A 20832-nucleotide genomic window follows, 5' to 3' on the forward strand; every position below is an offset into this window, starting at 1 on the left:
TCCTCGAGCATGTTTTGTCATGTATGCTAAGTTTTTAAGTTGGTTACATGTGAATATCTATTTATTTGTGGCAAATAGTTGTTTATTTGAGCCTTTTCAAGACCACTAATTCCACATGTAAATATAATAGTTCGTTTGTTTATTGATGTCTTTTTCATTGATAGGGTCATGTCCGAGGATAACTATAATTGTTATTTCAGTTTTTCGAAAAATTATTTATCCCGTTGTATATATAGGAAAAAGTATTGAGAGAGTGAACTCACCACTAACTCCAAAATGCAAAAAAGTTAGAAGATAAGTGTAGAAAGACCGAGACTCCACCAACCCCAAACTTTATAAGTGTAGGAAAGATTTTCATAAGATTTTACAGTAACACGGACGTATGGTAATGACTAGATACTCTCTCCTCGAGCATGTGACTTGGACAAGCTCTCTTATTATCTAGTAGCAAACCGCTCCACTTTCCCCTCCCCTCTCTCTTGAAAACTCATGCCCCCTTGAGAGTCGTTCTTCTCACCCCGGGCCAACCCGAAGCCCTCGCCGATGGCGATGCCGTTCGGAGGTGGTGGAGGATAGGCGCCGGTAGTAGTTTAGATTGTAGTTTTAGATCTTGCTGGCTTGATGCTGTGCTGTGGCGATATTCCAGAAGATGGAGTCCAGATCTCGTGGGCTGGATCTGGGTGTTCCTGGTTCTCCGCTTCATTGTCGTTCGTCTTCGGTGGTAGGAGGTGTGGCGGAGGCGAGGATGGGTGCCAGGCTTCTTCTCCAATAAGGCCCCTCTCTTCTCTCTTTCAAGGTTGCTGGTTCCGATGCTCTTCCGCGGCGTCAGATGACGACTGGCAAGGCACTCCTCCATACCACTGTGGTGGTGGTTGGCCGGACTTGGCCCTGTCGGTGAGGCCTCTCTCAATAAGAGGCTCCTTCTCCAATCGACCGGTGATATGATGCAGTTGCTCCTTTCTCTTTCTATGGTGGTGAGGAAGGGATTTGGGTGCTGGAGACGTATACCTGCAGGGTTGGAGGGGTTCGGGGAGATTCTCACAAGACTGCGCTCATCCAAGCTCGAGGCAGCCCTGCCTCAGCTATCTCCTGCCGACATGGCGGCAATACTGCAACCTTCGTCAAGGAGGCCTACTTCTCTTCTGCTGCGGAAGCTCGACGACGCCTTGCTACCAAGTGGTCTCGTCCCCGGTGGCTTGACGACGGCCGTTGGCAGAAGATCCTCGCCGGAAGGGAGTCCTCGAGCTGTTTGCTCATGTTCCTCGGCGGCGACGCTGGAGGACACCGGCGTCCAGTGGTGGAGCCACCCAGGTCCTCGATTGCTTTGATCAGGTTATGTGTAGGGTGTTTTTGTAAAGTGCAAGCCCCTTTCTTCAAATACTAGGTTCTTAGAGCGAGTGTTGTATAAGAGGCTCTTTGTAAATCTTTGTACCTACCACTTTAATGAAAGAAAATCTGGGGTCTTCTAGACCCCTCCCCGAGTTCAATTTTTTTTTATCTAGTAGCATGTGCATCATCGAGAAATGCATATGTGTGGTGCTATATCCCGTGAATATTTGTGTTGTTGGATCCATCCTGCTTCATATTTTGGGATTTCTGATGTCAGGTTTCATCACGTTTAGGAAACGGTCGTGGACGCCAGGGGTTCGGGGGAGAGCGGCGAACGCCGGCCGATCAGCAGCACATCGAGACGTCGAGAGGAACGTTGGAGAAGTGAACGAGGATTAGGCGATAGGGATTTGCTAACTGGAATTGGTGGCAAGCTTTGAGATTCGTTTATGCCAGGTGTTGGACGCGTGACTTGGTCCAGCCATGGAGAGTGTACGACCCAGGGTCGTATAGGATTTTCTTCCGCTTTTCAACATGCAGCCCGGAACACAACCTGTTTATATGTTGTTTTAGTCAGAGTTGACATCCATGGTATAGCTATTTAGCAATGACCACGTTGCGGGCCGTAGCCATATTTCACCGCGATGCCAAACTGAGCGTTCTGTCAGATTTGATCTTTTGCATGATGTGACACTGCTAAGTACTTTTTAGATAAAAGGGATCACCCCGATTTCATTAAACGAAACCATCATGCTACAAAGTATCATCCTTACACACCACAACGCAACAACAACATAGCAACTACAATTTTGACCAACTCCTGATCAGGATACCGAAGTTTTTAACAGTACAACAAAAGCAAACTGTTGGCGAAAACGAGATGAAAAGAGAAGTCGAGATTCTATAGCCAGCCAACCCCTCTCTCTCCAGATCATCCCTAGCACCAGTTGCAGTGCTTTTGTTACTGCCTTTTTTCCTTCATTTTATTTTTTTACATCGCCAGCGTTGGCGTCCACGGCACTCAGCTTCGTCTTGCTCCAAACACCTCCTTCGCAACCTTCTCCAACACCTTTGCACAGAATTCCAAGTGGTCCTTAACGTCCTCCTTCACCTGCAAAAAAACTCCAGCAATTAATATAATAGCAAATCTTAAGTATCACCACATATGGTTCATCTGGCCATTTTCCTTCAAAACATGCTAAATTTCTTGTTTTCCAGATACTCCATACCACAGCAGCTATTCCCACAACAAGAATTTCTTTTTTTCTTTCCCCCTAACCCTTTTAACCAATTGGAGATACAATGGTCGGCTCATTCAAAATGGAAATTCAAACCAACAACTGACAACATTCCAAACGTATCTGGCAAGGGGACATTTAAAAAAGAGGTGTTTAATAATCTCATTGCATCCACAAAGAGACAGTTTTTCTCACATCCCTCCCTCCCCCTCTGTAAGAGCACATCTCTTGTCAGAATGCTTTTTTAAAGCATTAACCACAAGAAGGTTTTAATCCTGAGTGATATCTTAACTTTCCACATGAATCTATAAGGCACAACTTCATTAAATTACATTGCCAAATACAAGGATTTAACTTAGAATGCCCCTGAGTTTGTTAATTTCCATATTAACTTATCGGGCTCATTATTCAAGTTAACTCTTTCTAGCAACTTTTTCAGCTCACACCATTGCTCTCTAAGTTCTCCAACAATTGATCTCCTAAACCTAAGCCCTTCCACCCCTTTATCAAAAACCTCTTGTACTGTCATATTCCTATTCATAGAAACTAAAAACAGCCTAGGGAAAATTTTGGCTAGGCAGGAGGAACCTATCCATTGATCTTCCCAAAAGCTTGTCTTAATCCTATTCCCTACTTGCACCTTGCAGTGTTGCCAAAATAATTTTTTAATCTCCATCAAACCTTGTCAGAAATGAGAATCCCCATTTTTTTCTACTATCTGGCAAAGAGTTTGTTTTTGAAGATACTTCTTCCTAAGGATTTGCTTCCATATGCCATCCTCATTGAACAACTTCCATAACCATTTAGCTAACAAAGAAATATTCATTTTTTCCAAATCTAGGACTCCCAAACCACCTTGGTCTTTTGGCATACACACTGTCCGCCAATTAACCAAGTGGTATTTCTTTTTATTCTCATTTTCACCCCAAAGGAAATTGTTCCTAATCTTATCCATTTTTTGTTTCACCCCACTTGGTATTCTATAGAAGGAGAGCATGTATAAAGGGACACTAGTCAGGGAGGAATTGAACAAAGTAACTCTCCCTCCCAAACTAGCATTTTCCCTTGCGAGGGTCCCAATTTACTTCTCATTTTCCCTTATGTAGAATCCTAGTCTAAATTTTTCAATCTTATCTTGTTAATAGGCACTCCCAAGTATTTCATAGGGAGCAATCCAGATTTACAAGTGAAGATCCTCTAAAAGTATTTCTCTCTCTCTCTTTGAAGCCTCTCCTAGGCAGTAAATATAACTCTTATGAAAATTGATTTTTAGTCCTGACATTTATTCAAATAAGCATAGAATTACTTTCAGGTTCCTAGCCTGCTCCAGGTTATCTTCAAGAGAATAGTATCATCTGCATATTGCAAGATTGCTACCCCTCCTTCTATCAGATTTGTACCTAGTCCAGTCAGCAACCCTTCACCTTGTGCTCTCTTAACAAGAACTGCTAATATATCAACATCAAGGTCAAAAATAAGGGGGGAAAGAGGACCCCCCTGCCTAGCCTTGACGAGTTGAGAAATATGCTCCAATTTCCCCATTTACATTGATCCCCACTTTACCATTGGTCACTGTTTTCATAATCAAATCCATCCATTTAGTTGGAAATCCTTTGGCTTTCATTCATTGATAAAGGAAGGGTCATTTGACTTTGTCAAAAGCTTTCTCAAAATCAATCTTGAAAAGGACCTCAGATTTCTTTTTCATGTGTCTGTCATTTAAAACCTTGTGTAAGACATTTACTCCCTCCATTATATATCTCCCTTTGATAAAATTTGTTTGGTTTAAAAGGATAATCTTCCAAATCACTTGAATGAGTCTATTAACCAAGACTCTTGTAATGATTTTGAAAGACACATTTAAGAGACAAATGGGCCTGTATTTTTTAATTATGTCTGCATCCTTCCCTTTTGGTACTAGAGTTATCACCCCATAATTTAATCTAGCTATGTCCAGCTCCCCTTTTTGGAAATCTGTTAACAGATCAAATAGGTCATGTTTCACTAATTTCCAATTTTTTGATAAAACTTTGCGTTGAAACCATCTGGTCCAGTCGCTTTGTTTGCTGCCATTTCAAACACAGCAGCTTTTAATTCATCCATAGTAAAATATTTCCTCAGAATTTCACAGTCATCTACTGTAAGCCTATCTATCCCAATATTATTAAAATGAATATTAGTTAAATCTGAATCACCAAGAGCTTTTTTATAGAATTCGATAATATATCTCTTGAGATTTTGTTGACCTTCTATTACCCCATCATCCTCATTCAGACTAATAATCAAGGTTTTCCTCCTTCTCCCATTTGCTTTTGAGTGATAATATCTAGTGTTATTATCTCCCTCAAGCAATTCTTTTTCTTTTGCGCTCTGAATCCATTTAATTTCTTCCTCTTTGATAATTATCTTCAATTGAGTTTGAATTGATTTTTTGGCAACTATTTCCACCTGTGTTAGGCCATATAGCTCCCTTTTTTTTATCAATTTCATCCAATTGAGAAGCAAGGGCTCCTCTTTTCTTCCTATATCCCCCTCTATATTCATATTTCATCATTTCAAAGTTTTCCTCAAACATTCAAATCTCTTTTGCCATTTATCTATATTCCTACTCCCGGAATAAGTTTTGTTCCAGACCTCACTCACCACTCTCTTCAGGTCAGGCCTCAAGAGCCAGCAGTTTCAAATCTGAAAATTGCTCGTACTCTAGGTTTGTCCCCTGTTTTGATCAAAATAGGAGTGTGGTCAGAGAGTTAACTAGGTAGAGTTGATGCACACACTAGTGGGAACTTCTCTTCCCAAGATGGTGATACCAAAACCCTATCCAACAATTCATAAGTTGGATTTTCATGATTATTACACCAAGTGAATTTCCTTCCAGTAAGATCTATTTCCATCAGGCCCCCTTGCTCAATTACAACATTGAACAAAGGGCTCCATCTGTTATATCCCCCTGGTTTATTTTTCTCACTCTCTTTTCTAGTCATATTAAAATCCGCTATTATTAGTATTGGATATGCGGAGCTCCTTATGACATTCACCAATTCTACTAAGAAGTTGGCTTTGCCATCTTGTTGGGTGTCACCACTAAATTCCATGTGAAATTATCTTTTTTGTTAGCAATAAGGAATCTTACATAGTAAATACCCATTTGTTTATCTACAACATCATAAGTCTCTTTATTTACTCCCAACAGAATCCCTCTAGATCTTGCTTTTGCAGGTACACCATCCCAATGAAACTCATACCCTCCACTTATTTCTTAAGGAAATTAGCTGGATAATCTTGTCTCACTGTTTCTTGTATACCAACAAAATCTAGTTTGTAGTCTTTTATACTTTGCCTAATATAAGTTTTTTTTGCTTTCTTCCCCTGTTCCTCTACTATTCCATGTAAAACCACTAATCATTTTGTTCTTGTTTTTTTCCCTTTCTACACTTCACTTTAGTTTTAACTGGGTTTTGTAGTGTACTTCTTGTGAAGCCACTTTTTCCCCCCATTTTATCCTTCCCCCATCAAGTAAGGAACAATCATTTTATATGTTAAGACCTCACAGTCCTCTTTTGTCATTTTGAGAATATCCATTAGAATTTGATGAAAGCATCTGGTTGGTTGTCCATATCTAATAATTCTTCAGACTTTCAGACTCTTTTTCACTATTAAGTAAAATATTCACTCTAGCTTACTATTGTCCTCTCAGTAGAATCAAATTATTATAAATCATGTCCAGTGAAGTTCCAAGCTCAATCCCCACTCTACTAGCAATATATAAATGCAATAATAAGAAGTACTACCCAAAGTGGGTAGAGATGTACTACCTTCTGATGACTGAAGATTCCTCACCATAGCTCTGTTTTTTGCTCTGTCCATGATTGGTACATCACTCTTTGGCACCAGTCTGTTACTAAATATGTTCCCATTAGCTTCCTCTATCTCTTCCAGCATGCCAACCCCATTGTGCTTCTTCTTCCCATGATTAGATGACTTTCCATCTTGAACATTGTTGATTTTTGTGTTCATGCTTAGGGAAGAGTCAGACTCTCCATTTCTATCCCCTTCATCTCCGGACAGATCAACTCTGCCATTTGTTTCAAGATCCTCACTTTGATCTTCCATATCTAGGTGAGGTCCTTTTCCATTGTCTCCAGTTTCCTCCACAAAGTCATTCTTCTCCTTTTCTTTCTCTCTCACAGCTTGCTCAGTAAGCTCTTTCCTTGTTTGTTGTTTGTGTCTTGTTTGTCTCATGTGAAGGAGCTACTACTTTCTTTCTTGCCAAGGCAATTGCATCAAGGTCATTTTGTCTTCTTATTTCTTCTTCCCTTTCTTCCAATGCTTTACTGGTTTGCTCACTTGCTTGAATGTGACTTCCTTCATTAATTTTCTCACTTTCTTCATTTCTCTTCATTTCTCTGTCTCTTCTCCCCTCTGTCTCACATTTCCTGTGACAGGGTATCCCCCATCTCATCAAATTCTTGTTGGTATCTTCGTCGGGGTGTGATTCTAACTAAAGATAACCTTGCTAAACGCAACTGGCATGGATGTATGAAATATGTTTTCTGTCATGAACAAAAGACAATAAAACACCTTTTCTTCAGTTGTCGGGTTGCTAGGTCTATATGGTCAATCATTCAGATAGGTTCTACCTTATATCCACCTCGCAGTATTGCAAATATTTTTGGCAATTAGCTAAACGGGGTTGACTCTAGGTATAAAGCGCTTATCATGGTGGGCGTGATTGCTGTCGTATGGTCGCTTTGGCTATATAGAAATGACAAGGTTTTTAATGACAAAAATTCTTCTATGTTGCAGATTGTTTACCGCGCTACGGCTTTGCTCCGTTCATGGTCGACACTCCAACGTTTGGAGGATCGCGACCTCTTTACGGAGGTGTCTACACGATTGGAGAACACGGCGAAATAGTTTATTTCCCGACATGGGTGGCTGCATAATAGGTATATTGAGGCCAATGAAGCTTAGTCGGAATCGTCTCCTGCTTTTTTTCTTTCATCTATGAGTACTTTGTTGAATACTTTTGATACTTGAACAGCTATGTGCATCTTAGTTATGCAGCTGCTAGGTGTAATGCTTAAATTTTTTGAGTAATAAAGCATCCTTTATATCGAAGAAGTGCACTGAGTATAGTAGAGCCCTTGTCAGCCGTTACGATACTTCTACAGAACATGGCAGCCGTCACGATACTTCTACAGATTAGTTCTACTACCACTACTACTACTCAACACCAAATGGTGCATCCAATGGACATCAACCAGTTGAACATTCTCGAGTAACCAGCCACTACAGATGAGACATGAGATAGCTAGCTCATCGCTCAGCAGGAAGATGGACTGACCAGTACATGCTCTCGGCCAGGGGACCTTCACAAATCACAGTATTTTTCTTCTCAAACTTTTCAGGCACCCAGCCACGGCCACGGCCAGGGCATCAACTACAGTGTGATCAAGCTTAGTAATATAAACACTCCCATGCTCTACATGATCTTACAAACAACTCAACAAGAAACAAGGCAAACGATCACTTATCTATTGCGCACTGCAAATAAAACCACAGACAAGACAAATGATCACTTAGCTCGAAGATTAACTAAATTCTTGAAATAAACTTGTTTGTGATTGTACCAACCATAACCAGTACAACATAAGTTCAAGATCTAGCATACTTTCTGCAAGTAAGCCAGGCCACAAGCACAAACAACACTAATAGCTAGAAGGATAACTAGCAACTGAAAGTCTACAGGAAAGCTAGGGGCTCCCCTCTGTTTCAGAATTCAGGGTTCCAACCTTCAGCAAAATGAAAAGCAGTATAGTTCATCACCAACACTACCAAAAAAGTCTGAAGCCGCCACAAGTTTCACAATGTACCTTCAGCACATCCAGCCACACTTCTCACTGAACCCTCTCAGGGACCTACTTGCTGATCAATGCCGTAATCGATGCTCAGCTCCCTCATCGGTGGGATGGTATCCATGGCAAAAACCATCAGGTGAGGGCATGATTCATTTTCATTGCCACGGAGAACATATTGGATGAAGGCATTGGGAGAGCTGCTGTGGCTAATGTAGCTAGCGAAATTCCTCCTTTGAGACACGTCAAGTACATAACTTGGCTCTCTGAAATGGTGGAATTGAGATACGTTGTCATCCAGAAGCGCATCAGAGGCGTCTCCCCACTCTCTCCATCTCTTGGGCAGCCTCTTTGGATCGATGAAGCTGTCCTCATCCATGGCCACATCGCTGGGCACCACATCTCCACTGTACTCGCATACAAAAGCACCAGGCTGTATCAAGTCCAGTGTCCTGACACCCCACTCCGTCTCCTTGGACCGGAACACCTCCAGCCGGTGCTTCATTTCTCGCTGGGTCAACCGGTTCAAGCAACTCATTGTGCAATCACAAAGATCACCACACTCATACACTATTGGCCTTCCCCTGACAAGGGTGCCATCCTCATTGTACACCGGGCCTCCACCGTTCTTCCTCACGCAGCTGCAGCTGGATCCACATGTTGTGTTACAATGACAGCCCTTGTGCCTCTTCGCCGGCGAGAACTCGAGGGACAATGGCAATTCAGGGTGTGCAATGTAGTCAAAGTCAAGAAGAGAACTCTCTTGGTCCACATTGTTGCAGACGGCGACAGGGAAGGCCTCCTTGCCATTTGATAGGTCCAGTGAGATGTAGCCTGGTGGGAGGACTTTGCTGTCGACCATGTCCTTGATTTCCTTGGCCAAACACCAGTTCTTGCTGCCGAGTTCCTCCTGGTCAGGGAGGCGCAGGAGCTTGTACTTGCAGACATCGCGGCCAGATTTGCCGGGACCAAAGGTGGAGCTGACGACCCTGTAGAGGCCGTCGTAGACATAGACCTTGCGGCTGGAGCTGGATTCGCAGGCGTGGCAGCGGATGACGCGCACCTCGACGCCGTAATGGTAGCTGTAGTGGAGGGCGAGGTTGCCGCGCTGGAGCGTCTGGTCGGCGTGGTGCTCGACGCGGTTGCGCTGGCGGCCGCCGCTGCCGGTGTAGACGAGGACGTCGCCGCTGTCCTCGTCGTCGAGGTAGCCGCCGGAGGAGACGATGCTGGTGGCGACGGGGTGGCCCTCGCTGACGAGGCTGGCGGGGATGTAGCATATGCCGGCCTGCGGGGTGCAGTGGAGGCCGACGACGCAGAGCTCGGCGCGGTAGGCGAAGGCGTCCCCGACCTGGACGCCGGGGATGGGGCCGACGATGCGCACGTTGCGGTAGAGCCAGAGGCCGAGGGAGAGCATCTTGCTGGAGGCGCGCAGGTCGGAGCGGTTGCGGGCGCCGTCGTAGTTGTCCTGGCGGTGGTAGATTCCGCGGAGCGCCTCGAAGGTGAGGCGCGCGTGGCGGACGATGGAGCGGAAGTGGGCGTGGTCTTGAGGCGTGAAGGAGGTGACGCGCACCATCTCACCGGCGCGGTTGCGTTTCTTGGTGGCGGAGGAAGAGGTGGCGGCGGCGGCGGCGTCGGGGGGCAGGGGAATGGATACCTGTAGGTTGGCATGGTCTTGGGGATTGGGCGCGGTGAGGCGGAGATTGGCGGAGGCGGCGTCGAGTTGGAGCTGTGAGTGGCGGAGTTGGAGGGCGAAGTGCGGGTGGTCGTCAGGGGAGGGCTCGAGGTCCCGGCGGTAGATATCGTAGAGCTCGGGGGTGAGAGCGGTGGGAGCGTCGGGTTCGGGCTTGGGGATGAGAGCAGTGTGGGTGGTGGGGGTGGGGGACGGGGGCGCATCGGGGTCGGGCTTGGGGGTGAGGAGGATCTGCGGGGGCGGCGGCGGCGGCGACTCCATTGGTGTCTCTCTCTTCTGCCGACCCCTCTGCCTCTGCCTCTGCCTCTGGTATGCAACGCCGAATCGCTGCTCTCTGCCAGACACCGCTCTCCCCAGTCCCCACTCGGAACTCGGAAGTAGGAACGGTGGCACCGCTTTACTCGAGGCATTTACTCTAAAGATTTTGTTACTAATTTCCTTTTCTTTTTTTACAGAGTATGGTTGGGAGTACTACTAAATTTCTTCTGCTTTTCTACAGACGTATGATTAGGAGCATATTTTCGATTTTGCTACTCTCGAATCCTTTTAATTAATTTAAATTTGAATAAAAATTATATTAAATCTAAGTTAATTAAAAAGTATCGGAGAGAGTAATTTGTAATTGATCGAGATTTTCAATACCCGTGATAAAGGTGGGACCATTCACAGCTAAACACTTGTTGTATTTGTTGTCCATATTTCTACACACATCTCCGTACCATTATAAAATTCACGATTAAGAACAAACAACCCAACAATAAAAATCTTAAAATTTACCCACGCCTTTTAACGTCAGCCTCTAGGTCTGTTGATTTTACAATTTATATGCTACGATTTTATTTTACTTTGTTAAATCTCTATCAGCCGGGGTATTTATGTACACTATACACATACCACAAAATCCACAGGTAAGGGGGTTGGTTTGGGATCCAGACAAACCAAGCTAATACTTATTGTTCACGAGTCTATGCACAATACTCACACCATATTTTTACTGTGTGTTTTATGTAATCACAAAGAACGCACGCTCAAATCACAAGATCAACGCAAACAGAGCTTGGCTCTGGTGGTTTGGTCCCTTGTGGTGGAACCAGCCCACCCAGGTTCAAGTACTAGACTTGACATGGGTGTTTGCATTTACCTGGATTTATTCCAGGATTTAACCGGCGCTATGCTTTCAGTGGTAGGTGACGTGCCCGTCAACAGCGAGGCGCCAGTGGTGACTTCGTCAACCTCAAGATATGCCGGCTCAGTCCCTCGGAGGTGCTCATAGGGGTAGGGTGTGCGTGCGTGCGTTCATAGGGGTGTTTGTACGTGCGTGTTTGTGAACGTCTGCACCACAATATCCAGACAAGAATAGTTGGTTGAGGATATAGACTTGCGTGTACATGATGAGAAAAAACACTAGCCGCAAAGGTGCCACGATACTTGCACAGGTCATTTTGGTGCCGGCATTTAACTTCGTTGGGTTGGCATTGCCGCGTGTTTCTAGGTTGGCCGCACAACGGACTTGCGTCTAAATCTAAAATTCAATATTCCTTGCTAGAGACGTTATTAGTCCATGTTTGGAAAGAATTAAACCACCAACCATCGCAAATATAGTGTACATATAAGGGTTAAATGCACTTTTGGTCCCTTAAGTCTTGCGAAAGTCTAATTTTGGTCCCTCAACTCTGTTTTGGTCTAAATCTGTACTCAAACTCTTAATTAAGTCCAATTTTGGTCCTTAACATCGGTTTAATGATGGTTGGTCGGTTTTTGACTCTCCTTTTCTGCTATCATGGACATAATTGGCTAGTTTTAATCTACGTGTGATCATTTTTCCTCAGTCAATAAATAGAAAAATACCCTTGCCCTAACACACATGTGTGCCGCCTCCACCTTTCTCGCTTGGTGCAGCAATCCTTGCCAAAATTGGACTTAATTAAGAGTTTGAGGGCAGGTTTAGACTAAAAAAAGTTAAGTGATCAAAGTTAGAATTTGCAATACAGGAGGGACCAAAAGTGCACTTAACCCTACATATAATCATCCAAAGGTATTGTCAAACATTTGTAAATCTTTCATAGACAAACATGTTTTTAAATTTAACACATTTGAAAGCATCACCTTTGAATAAAAAAACCCAAAGACTCATATTTCTACAACCATCCGCAAAAGATGGTGGCACTAGTCTTTTTTAAACTCAAAATGGTGCCACTAGTATCATGAGTAGGATACTTAATTGTCCATTCCATAATGTGTTGAACATCGATGCATGTTTGAAGATGTTGTACTTCTCACATTTCTCAAGCGACAAAAATTATCTAGATGTAAAGGTGCCCAAATACTTACATAGGTCCTTCTAGTGTTAGTTTTTAAGGCCATCACAAATATATACGCTCACCTCACACATCCATGCCCTTAATCACAAGGACACACACTCACACCACAATATCTACACACAAATATGTTGGTTTAAGATCCAGTTCACCAGTTGAAAGGACGTGGATGTCGTCTAAAAGGGGTGAATAGTTGATTTTAAAATTTTACCCACCCATGCCCTTTACCGCTTGACATAGGTATGCCTACAAGGCATGTCGAATAAGTACCCCTGGTCCACATGAAAGCGGGAAGCCCATGGACTCGAAGCTTGGGGGCCCAGAAGGTTGGAGGTCCTCGGATTAGGAAGTTAGAGTTATTGTAGGAAATTTGTATCAATATAGGGGAAAGGCCCAACGTGGCCCAACAATTTGTAACTTGTACGACACGGAAAAGCCTCAGCTTCACTTCCTATATATAGGGGAAGCCGAGGGTGAAAAAGGGACCGAATCATTGTAACCTGGCCACCGTAATTTTGAGTTGAGCACCTTTGTTTGGTTGTACCTTCGAGATCTACTTTCTCTCTACTTCTTACGAAACCCTAAGTCTACAATACGTAGGCATTGACGAGTTAATCCCTCGTCAATTGGTGCCATCTGTGGGAATTGGAGGTTGCAAGGTTCTGATCTCGATGGCATTGTCAACATCATCATCGGCAGCAAGCAACGCGATGGAAGGAGGAGTCGATGAAGATGACATTCGGGATTTTCCCTTCCTCATCGGGAAAGAAGGATCGCACCGTTTTTCGGCATCGATTTTTTCGGGACCGTTTGCGATCGAGCCCGATTACTCGGGATCGTCAACATCGTCTGTAGAGTCAAACGACGAAGAAGTTTCACCGCCACGCTTTACCAAGCCCGCCGACGGCGGAGTACTCGCTGATATGTTCGGTGATTTGACTTTCGGGTCAGTCACGGAAACCGATCTATCTCAGGATAGCGACTCGAAAAGCTTCACCAACTTTGACTTCACCAACACCACCAACTCCACTGCTAGCAGGGAGGTCTTCGTCGATCTATACGACGGTGTCACCTATCCTGAGTTTGATGAAAGCGCAACTGCAACATATCACCAGATTTGTGTAATCACGGGAGCAGGCCATGAAGCGGACGAAGAATCTGAGACTTTCGACGATCTGGGCAACCCTTACGTCGATCCCGCAGATCTTACGCGTGGAACAGAAAGCAAATATATTGGAGCTGAACCACGAGAAAAAGTGCAATTGTCGCAAGAAGCATGGGATAGAGCTACAAGAGCTATGAACGGCACGGAGCCGATGACTACACAAGTTTCGGCAGCAGCGCTACAAGCATATCAATATAAACTTAGTCATTCCAGACGCGAATTGGAAAAACTACAGCAGAAACTTGATGAAAGAAGGGCTGCAGCAGACGCTTCCAGCGAGCGTAGAGACAACTTGAGTCAGCACTCGAGAAACTCAGCAGATAACCAGAGATATAGACGCGGAAGATCAAGGTCTCGGTTGGCAGGTGAACGGATCGTAGCGGACAAGGGGGGGGGGGGGTGAATGGACGCTACACAAATTTTAATTCTTTTTCAGTTTTTAGCAAGCGGAAGGTATGTGAATACTTTAGTGATGAAGATGTTCCTAGTATGATCCTAGGCTAGTGCAACAAGTAAAGGAACCAAGCATGATAGTAGGAGTAAGGAGCGGGACAACCGGATGGCGCGGAGATGAGGCGAGGTTTGTTTCCCGCAGTTCCTCCCACAAAAGGGAGTACGTCTGCGTTGAGGAGGTGCTAGCCTCACACAAGAGGCTAGGCGGCCACACCACGAAGGAAGGCCTCACCTTCTTCCTCGAGAGAGCTCCACAAAGGGGCTCCCCCTTCTCCACTAAGGCATCGGTCGAGGCGGTGGTTCCTTCACAAGGTTGGGGCGAGCTCCACAACTAGCAGGCTCCCAACAACCTATGGGGCTAGCACAACTCCAAGCTAGCCTCCATAGGTGCACTTCCTCCAAGATCCCACCATAGGAACCCTAACTCCAAGATCCACTAAGGACTAGAACAAATAGGTGAAATCTCTCTTGGTAGAACTATAGATCGGAGCCTCCTCCACCACTCCTCAAAATTTGGGCAAGATTGGTTGGATGGTTGGGGAGATCCTCAAAGATTAAGCTCAGCAACAATGGAGGAGAGAGAGAGAGAAGAGATGAAAACTAGCTCGGGAAGAAGGGCCCTTTAAATAGGCCCCCCGAAATCCAACCGTTATCTCCAGTTTTTGCCTAAGCGGTACTACCGCTTTGGTAAGCGGTACTACCGCTCTGGATTCGAAATCCCCACAGAACTTATCCACGTGGACACATAGCGGTACTACCGCTTGCGGTACCGCTTGAGGTACCGCAATGGCCTCCAGAGCTTACTGGATACCAAGCGGTACCGAAGCGGTACCACAGCGGTACTGCCGTAATTTAAGTTACGGTACTCAAGCGGTACCGAGGCGGTACTACAGCTCTCAAGCGGTACTACCGCTCAAGGTACCTCAAGGGTACTGTACCTTGTTTTGTGGGTCATTTTCTCAGGCAAGTCTCCAGAGCGGTACCGATGGGCGGTACCAGTAGGGGTAGCGGTACTGCCGCTACTCGTACCGGTAGTACCGGCCTGACAAAAACTGCTTTCTCCTCTTTTCCTCTCCGACCATGTCACCTCGCGATACACACACAAAACCAGTGTCGTCGTGGTGAACAGACAGATGCCATAGGATGGCTTAAGTTGGGGCCGAATGGACGCTAGAGGATTCGGGGGAGGGTTTGTGATTAGATGGGATGAACTTCCGGATGGTTTCCTCAAGAACTTAGCCAAGGCTAGAGGTTGAAGAAGAAAGACACAAGGAAGAACTCGCTCTAGATCATTTTCTTTACTGATCTCCACAGGCTATAAGTTTCTCCGTACCAAGGCTTTACTACGCGTACCTGTGTTCGTCTCTCCCCTGAAGAGGGCTGCCCCCTCTCCTTATATAGGGGAGAGGGTGGCTTACAGGGCAAGAAACCCTAATGGCATCTTTGACTAGACAAACTACTTTACAAAGCTACTTTAATCATAGATAACACCGGGGCCCTCTTTAATCAGGGAGGCTGACGTCCTCCGGCTTCTTTCTTCGTCATCCTCCTCTTTATCGTCGGGCCTTCGTTTAAAGCTACTTTGCTTAGCTCATCTTTGTCCTCTGGCTCTGGAGAAAATCTTTGACCAGTCCTGCCGACATGCTCATCTTTCCGGTATCCCGGTATCTTCTTTACCTGGTTTCGGTATACCCCTCTAGGGGATATCGGTTTAGCTTCACTTAGCCAAACTCCTATCTTCGTGCTCCGGTATGAACGTTAAACCGGTATCTTGATGGCCTAAACCATCCAGCTCGGCATGCCTTTGGCATACCGGGGGTGATCCCCCCAACATTAGTCCCCGAAGCTGGTATAGTCTGGCGGATCCTATCCAACAGACCATGCCAGGTTCTCACGTCTTTGGATACCGGTTTAATCTATCCGGCGCTTAGCTTAGATCTGGCATCTTTGCCCGGACCCACGTTTTTTCTCTTGCAAGGCATTTTCCGGTATCTTATCCTCCGGCATCTTAGTCATTAAACATCTCCTCGGCGGAGTCGAGAATATCTCGGGCCCCGCGCCCGTCAGAGACATGCGCACTGTGACTGACGCGTCAGTGTCAGGGGTCACTTCCCTTCGGCTTCCGCGCGCGTATTAATTGCTTCACAGCGGATCCCAACCATCCCTCTGGATCCGTGTGTACCTCCCTGTGGCTTTCTGTTGTTACGCGTGTATCGCCGCGCCACGCGGCGGCCCGTGGAGCGAACCGCCACGGCCCAGCGGTTTTCGGCCCATTTCTCTCACTTCCTTTATAAGGCGAAACCGCCCCTTCTTCTTCCTCTTCTCGCATTCCCCACTTCCTCGCGCACAGTACTTCTTGCTCTTGCGTCTCTGCCGCTCCGTTCGCCGCTCGAGCCCCGCCGCCCAGCGAATCTTCGCTACTGCTTCGCCGGACGTCGCCGGACTTTGCCGCGCGAAGAACATCTGCGGTGCTCCTTTCGCGGTTGCGGCATTGGTGTTTCTTCAAGCTCTTCTCCGCCTCGCCGTCGACGGACCTCCCCGCCAACAGCGAGCTCGCCAATCCACCGGCGAGCCACTTCCTTGATACGTCTCCGACGTATCGATAATTTCTTATGTTCCATGCCACATTATTGATGTTATCTACATGTTTTATGCACACTTTATGTCATATTCGTGCATTTTCTGGAACTAACCTATTAACAAGATGCCGAAGTGCCAGTTCCTGTTTTCTGCTGTTTTTGGTTTCAGAAATCCTAGTAACGAAATATTCTCGGAATTGGACGAAATCAACGCCCAGGTTCCTATTTTTCCCGGAACCATCCAGAACACCCGAGAGCCGCCAGAGGGGAGCCCTGGGGGCCCCACACCACACCCTGGCGCGGCCAGAGGGGGGGGCGCGCCGCCCTATGGTGTGGGCCCCCCAGAAGCCCTCCTGCGCCGCCTCTTCGCCTATATAAAGCCTCCGTCGCGAAAACCCTGATGCGTTCGACGAAACCCACAGAAACCTTCCAGAGCCGCCGCCATCGCGAAGCCAAGATCTGGGGGACAGGAGTCTCTGTTCCGGCACGCCGCCGGAACGGGGAAGTGCCCCCGGAAGGCTTCTCCATCGACACCGCTGCCATCTCCACCGCCATCTTCATCACCGCTGCTGTTCCCATGAGGAGGGAGTAGTTCTCCATCGAGGCTCGGGGCTGTACCGGTAGCTATGTGGTTCATCTCTCTCATATGTGCTTCAATACAATAATCTCATGAGCTGCTTTACATGATTGAGATTCATATGATGATGCTTGTAATCTAGATGTCATTATGCTAGTCAAGTGAGTTTTACTTATGTGATCTCCGGAGACTCCTTGTCCCACGTGTGTAAAGGTGACAGTGTGTGCACCGTGTGGGTCTCTTAGGCTATATTTCACAGAATACTTATTCACTGATGAATAGCATAGTGAGGTGCTTATTTATATCTCTTTACGATTGCAATGTGTTTGTATCACAATTTATCTATGTGCTACTCTAGCAATGTTATTAAAGTAGTCTATTCCTCCTGCACGATGTAATGGTGACAGTGTGTGCATCCGTGTTAGTACTTGGTTTATGCTATGATCATGATCTCTTGTAGATTGCGAAGTTAACTATTGCTATGATAGTATTGATGTGATCTATTCCTCCTACATATGCATGAAGGTGACAGTGTGCATGCTATGTTAGTACTTGGTTTAGTCTTTTGATCTATCTTACACTATAAGGTTACTAAAATATGAACATTAATTGTGGAGCTTGTTAACTCCGGCATTGAGGGTTCGTGTAATCCTACGCAATGTGTTCATCATCCAACAAGAGTGTAGAGTATGCATTTATCTATTCTATTATGTGATCAATGTTGAGAGTGTCCACTAGTGAAAGTGTAATCCCTAGGCCTTGTTCCTAAATACTGCTATCGCTGCTTGTTTACTGTTTTACTGCGTTACTACTGCTGCAATACTACCACCATCAACTACACGCCAGCAAGCTATTTTCTGGCACCGTTGCTACTGCTCATACTTATTCATACCACCTGTATTTCACTATCTCTTCGCCGAACTAGTGCACCTATTTGGTGTGTTGGGGACACAAGAGACTTCTTGCTTTGTGGTTGCAGGGTTGCATGAGAGGGATATCTTTGACCTCTTCCTCCCTGAGTTCGATAAACCTTGGGTGATCCACTTAAGGGAAAACTTGCTGCTGTTCTACAAACCTCTGCTCTTGGAGGCCCAACACTGTCTACAGGAAAGGGGGGGAACGTAGACATCAAGCTATTTTCTGGCGCCGTTGCCGGGGAGGAAAGGTAAAAGGTACTCACACTCCGTATCTCGGCTACTAAGCTATTTTCCAGCGTTGTAAGTACTCGAAGCTATTTCCTTTAGATCCTGCAATTGCATCTTTTTGTTTCTTGTTTACACTAGTAAGGCATAATGGAAAACATCTGTGAGCTTTTTATTCTATTTCCTGAGTCAAGACATGAATGGTTTAATGCGAAAATTAAAAAACCTATGGAATCTCATTTGCATGCTAGTAGCAATGATATTAGTATGAACGCTTTGAACACCATTGTTGCTAATGATATAGAAAGTTCTAAGCTTGGGGAAGCTGGTTTTCATGATCTTTTTAGTCCCCCAAGCATTGAGGAGAAAATTTTCTTTGATGATACTTTGCCTCCTATTTATGATGATTATAATGATAGTGGTCTTTTGGTGCCACCTACTATGGAGAGTAAATTTTATTGTGATTATACTATGCCTCCTACACTTGATGAGAATAATAATGATAGCTACTTTGTTGAATTTGCTCCCACTACAACTAATAAAATTGATTATGCCTATGTGGAGAGTAATAATTTTATGCATGAGACTCATGATAAGAATGCTTTATGTGATAGTTATATTGTTGAGTTTGCTCATGATACTACTGAAAGTTATTATGAGAGAGGAAAATATGGTTGTAGAAATTTTCATGTTACTAAAACACCTCTCTATGTGCTGAAATTTTTGAAGCTATACTTGTTTTATCTTCCTATGCTTGTTACTTTGCTCTTCATGAACTTGTTTATTTACAAGATTCCTATGCATAGGAAGCATGTTAGACTTAAATGTGTTTTGAATTTGCCTCTTGATGCTCTCTTTTGCTTCAAATACTATTTCTCGCGAGTGCATCATTAAAACTGTTGAGCCCATCTTAATGGCTATAAAGAAAGAACTTCTTGGGAGATAACCCATGTGTTATTTTGCTACAGTACTTTGTTTTTATTTTGTATCTTCGAAGTTGTTTACTACTGTAGCAACCTCTCCTTATCTTAGTTTTGTGTTTGGTTGTGCCTAGTAAAGTCGTTGATAGAAAAGTTCATACTAGATTTGGATTACTGCGCAGAAACAGATTTCTTTGCTGTCACGAATCTGGGCAAAATTCTCTGTAGGTAACTCAGAAAATTATGCCAATTTACGTGAGTGATCCTCAGATATGTACGCAACTTTCATTCAATTTGAGCATTTTCATCTGAGCAAGTCTGGTGCCATTTTAAAATTCGTCTTTACGGACTGTTCTGTTTTGACAGATTCTGCCTTTTATTTCGCATTGCTTCTTTCGCTGTGTTGGGTGGATTTCTTTGTTCCATTACCTTCCAGTAGCTTTGAGCAATGTCCAGAAGTGTTAAGAATGATTGTGTCACCTCTGAACATGTGAATTTTTGATTATGCACTAACCCTCTAATGAGTTGTTTTGAGTTTGGTGTGAAGGAAGTTTTCAAGGGTCAAGAGAGGAGGATGATATACTATGATCAAGGAGAGTGAAAGCTCTAAGCTTGGGGATGCCCTGGTGGTTCACCCCTGCATATATTAAGAAGACTCAAGCGTCTAAGCTTGGGGATGCCCAAGGCATCCCCTTCTTCATCGACAACATTATCAGGTTCCTCCCCTGAAACTATATTTTTATTCCATCACATCTTATGTGCTTTACTTGGAGCGTCTGTATGCTTTTATTTTTGTTTGTGTTTGAATAAATTGGATTACATCATGCTTGTGTGGGAGAGAGACACGCTCCGCTGTTGCATATGAACACATGTGTTCTTAGCTCATAATATTCATGGCGAAGTTTCCTCTTCGTTAAATTGTTATATGGTTGGAATTGGAAAATGATACATGTAGTAATTTGCTATAAATGTCTTGGGTAATGTGATACTTGGCAATTGTTGTGCTCATGTTTAAGCTCTTGCATCATATACTTTGCACCTATTAATGAAGAAATACATAGAGCATGCTAAAATTTGGTTTGCATAATTGGTCTCTCTAAGGTCTAGATAATTTCTAGTATTGAGTTTGAACAACAAGGAAGACGGTGTAGAGTCTTATAATGTTTTCAATATGTCTTTTATGTAAGTTTTGCTGCACCGGTTCATCCTTGTGTTTGTTTCAAATAAGCCTTGCTAGCCTAAACCTTGTATCGAGAGGGAATACTTCTCATGCATCCAAAATCCTTGAGCCAACCACTATGCCATTTGTGTCCACCATACCTACCTACTACATGGTATTTTCTGCCATTCCAAGTAAATACTTCATGTGCTACCTTTAAACCTTCAAAATGCTTCTCAATTTGTGTTAATGTTTTATAGCTCATGAGGAAGTATGTGGTGTTTATCTTTCAACCTTGTCATTTACTTTTGACAGACTTTCATAATGGACTAGTGGCACATCCGCTTATCCAATAATTTTGCAAAAAGAGCTGGCAATGGGGTTCCCAGCCCCAATTAATTACA

At 44.5% G+C, this 20832-nt stretch overlaps 1 protein-coding gene across 1 annotated transcript; it reads right to left on the bottom strand.

Annotated features, from left to right (window-relative positions):
- Window positions 1-8170: 8170 nt before the first annotated feature.
- LOC127323768 (histone-lysine N-methyltransferase family member SUVH9-like) lies at window positions 8171-10430 on the bottom strand. Its single transcript, XM_051351889.2, has one exon. It carries the CDS (start codon window positions 10374-10376, stop codon window positions 8481-8483), a length of 1896 nt encoding a protein of 631 aa, XP_051207849.1. The 5' UTR covers window positions 10377-10430; the 3' UTR covers window positions 8171-8480.
- Window positions 10431-20832: the final 10402 nt, after the last annotated feature.

Source organism: Lolium perenne, chromosome 7 (genome assembly GCF_019359855.2).
Source record: "Lolium perenne isolate Kyuss_39 chromosome 7, Kyuss_2.0, whole genome shotgun sequence".
NCBI lineage: Eukaryota > Viridiplantae > Streptophyta > Magnoliopsida > Poales > Poaceae > Lolium > Lolium perenne.

Excerpts from the sequence above, each read along its gene's own strand:
- LOC127323768 (XM_051351889.2), bottom strand. The coding sequence starts at position 10,376 with ATGGAGTCGCCGCCGCCGCCGCCCCCGCAGATCCTCCTCACCCCCAAG.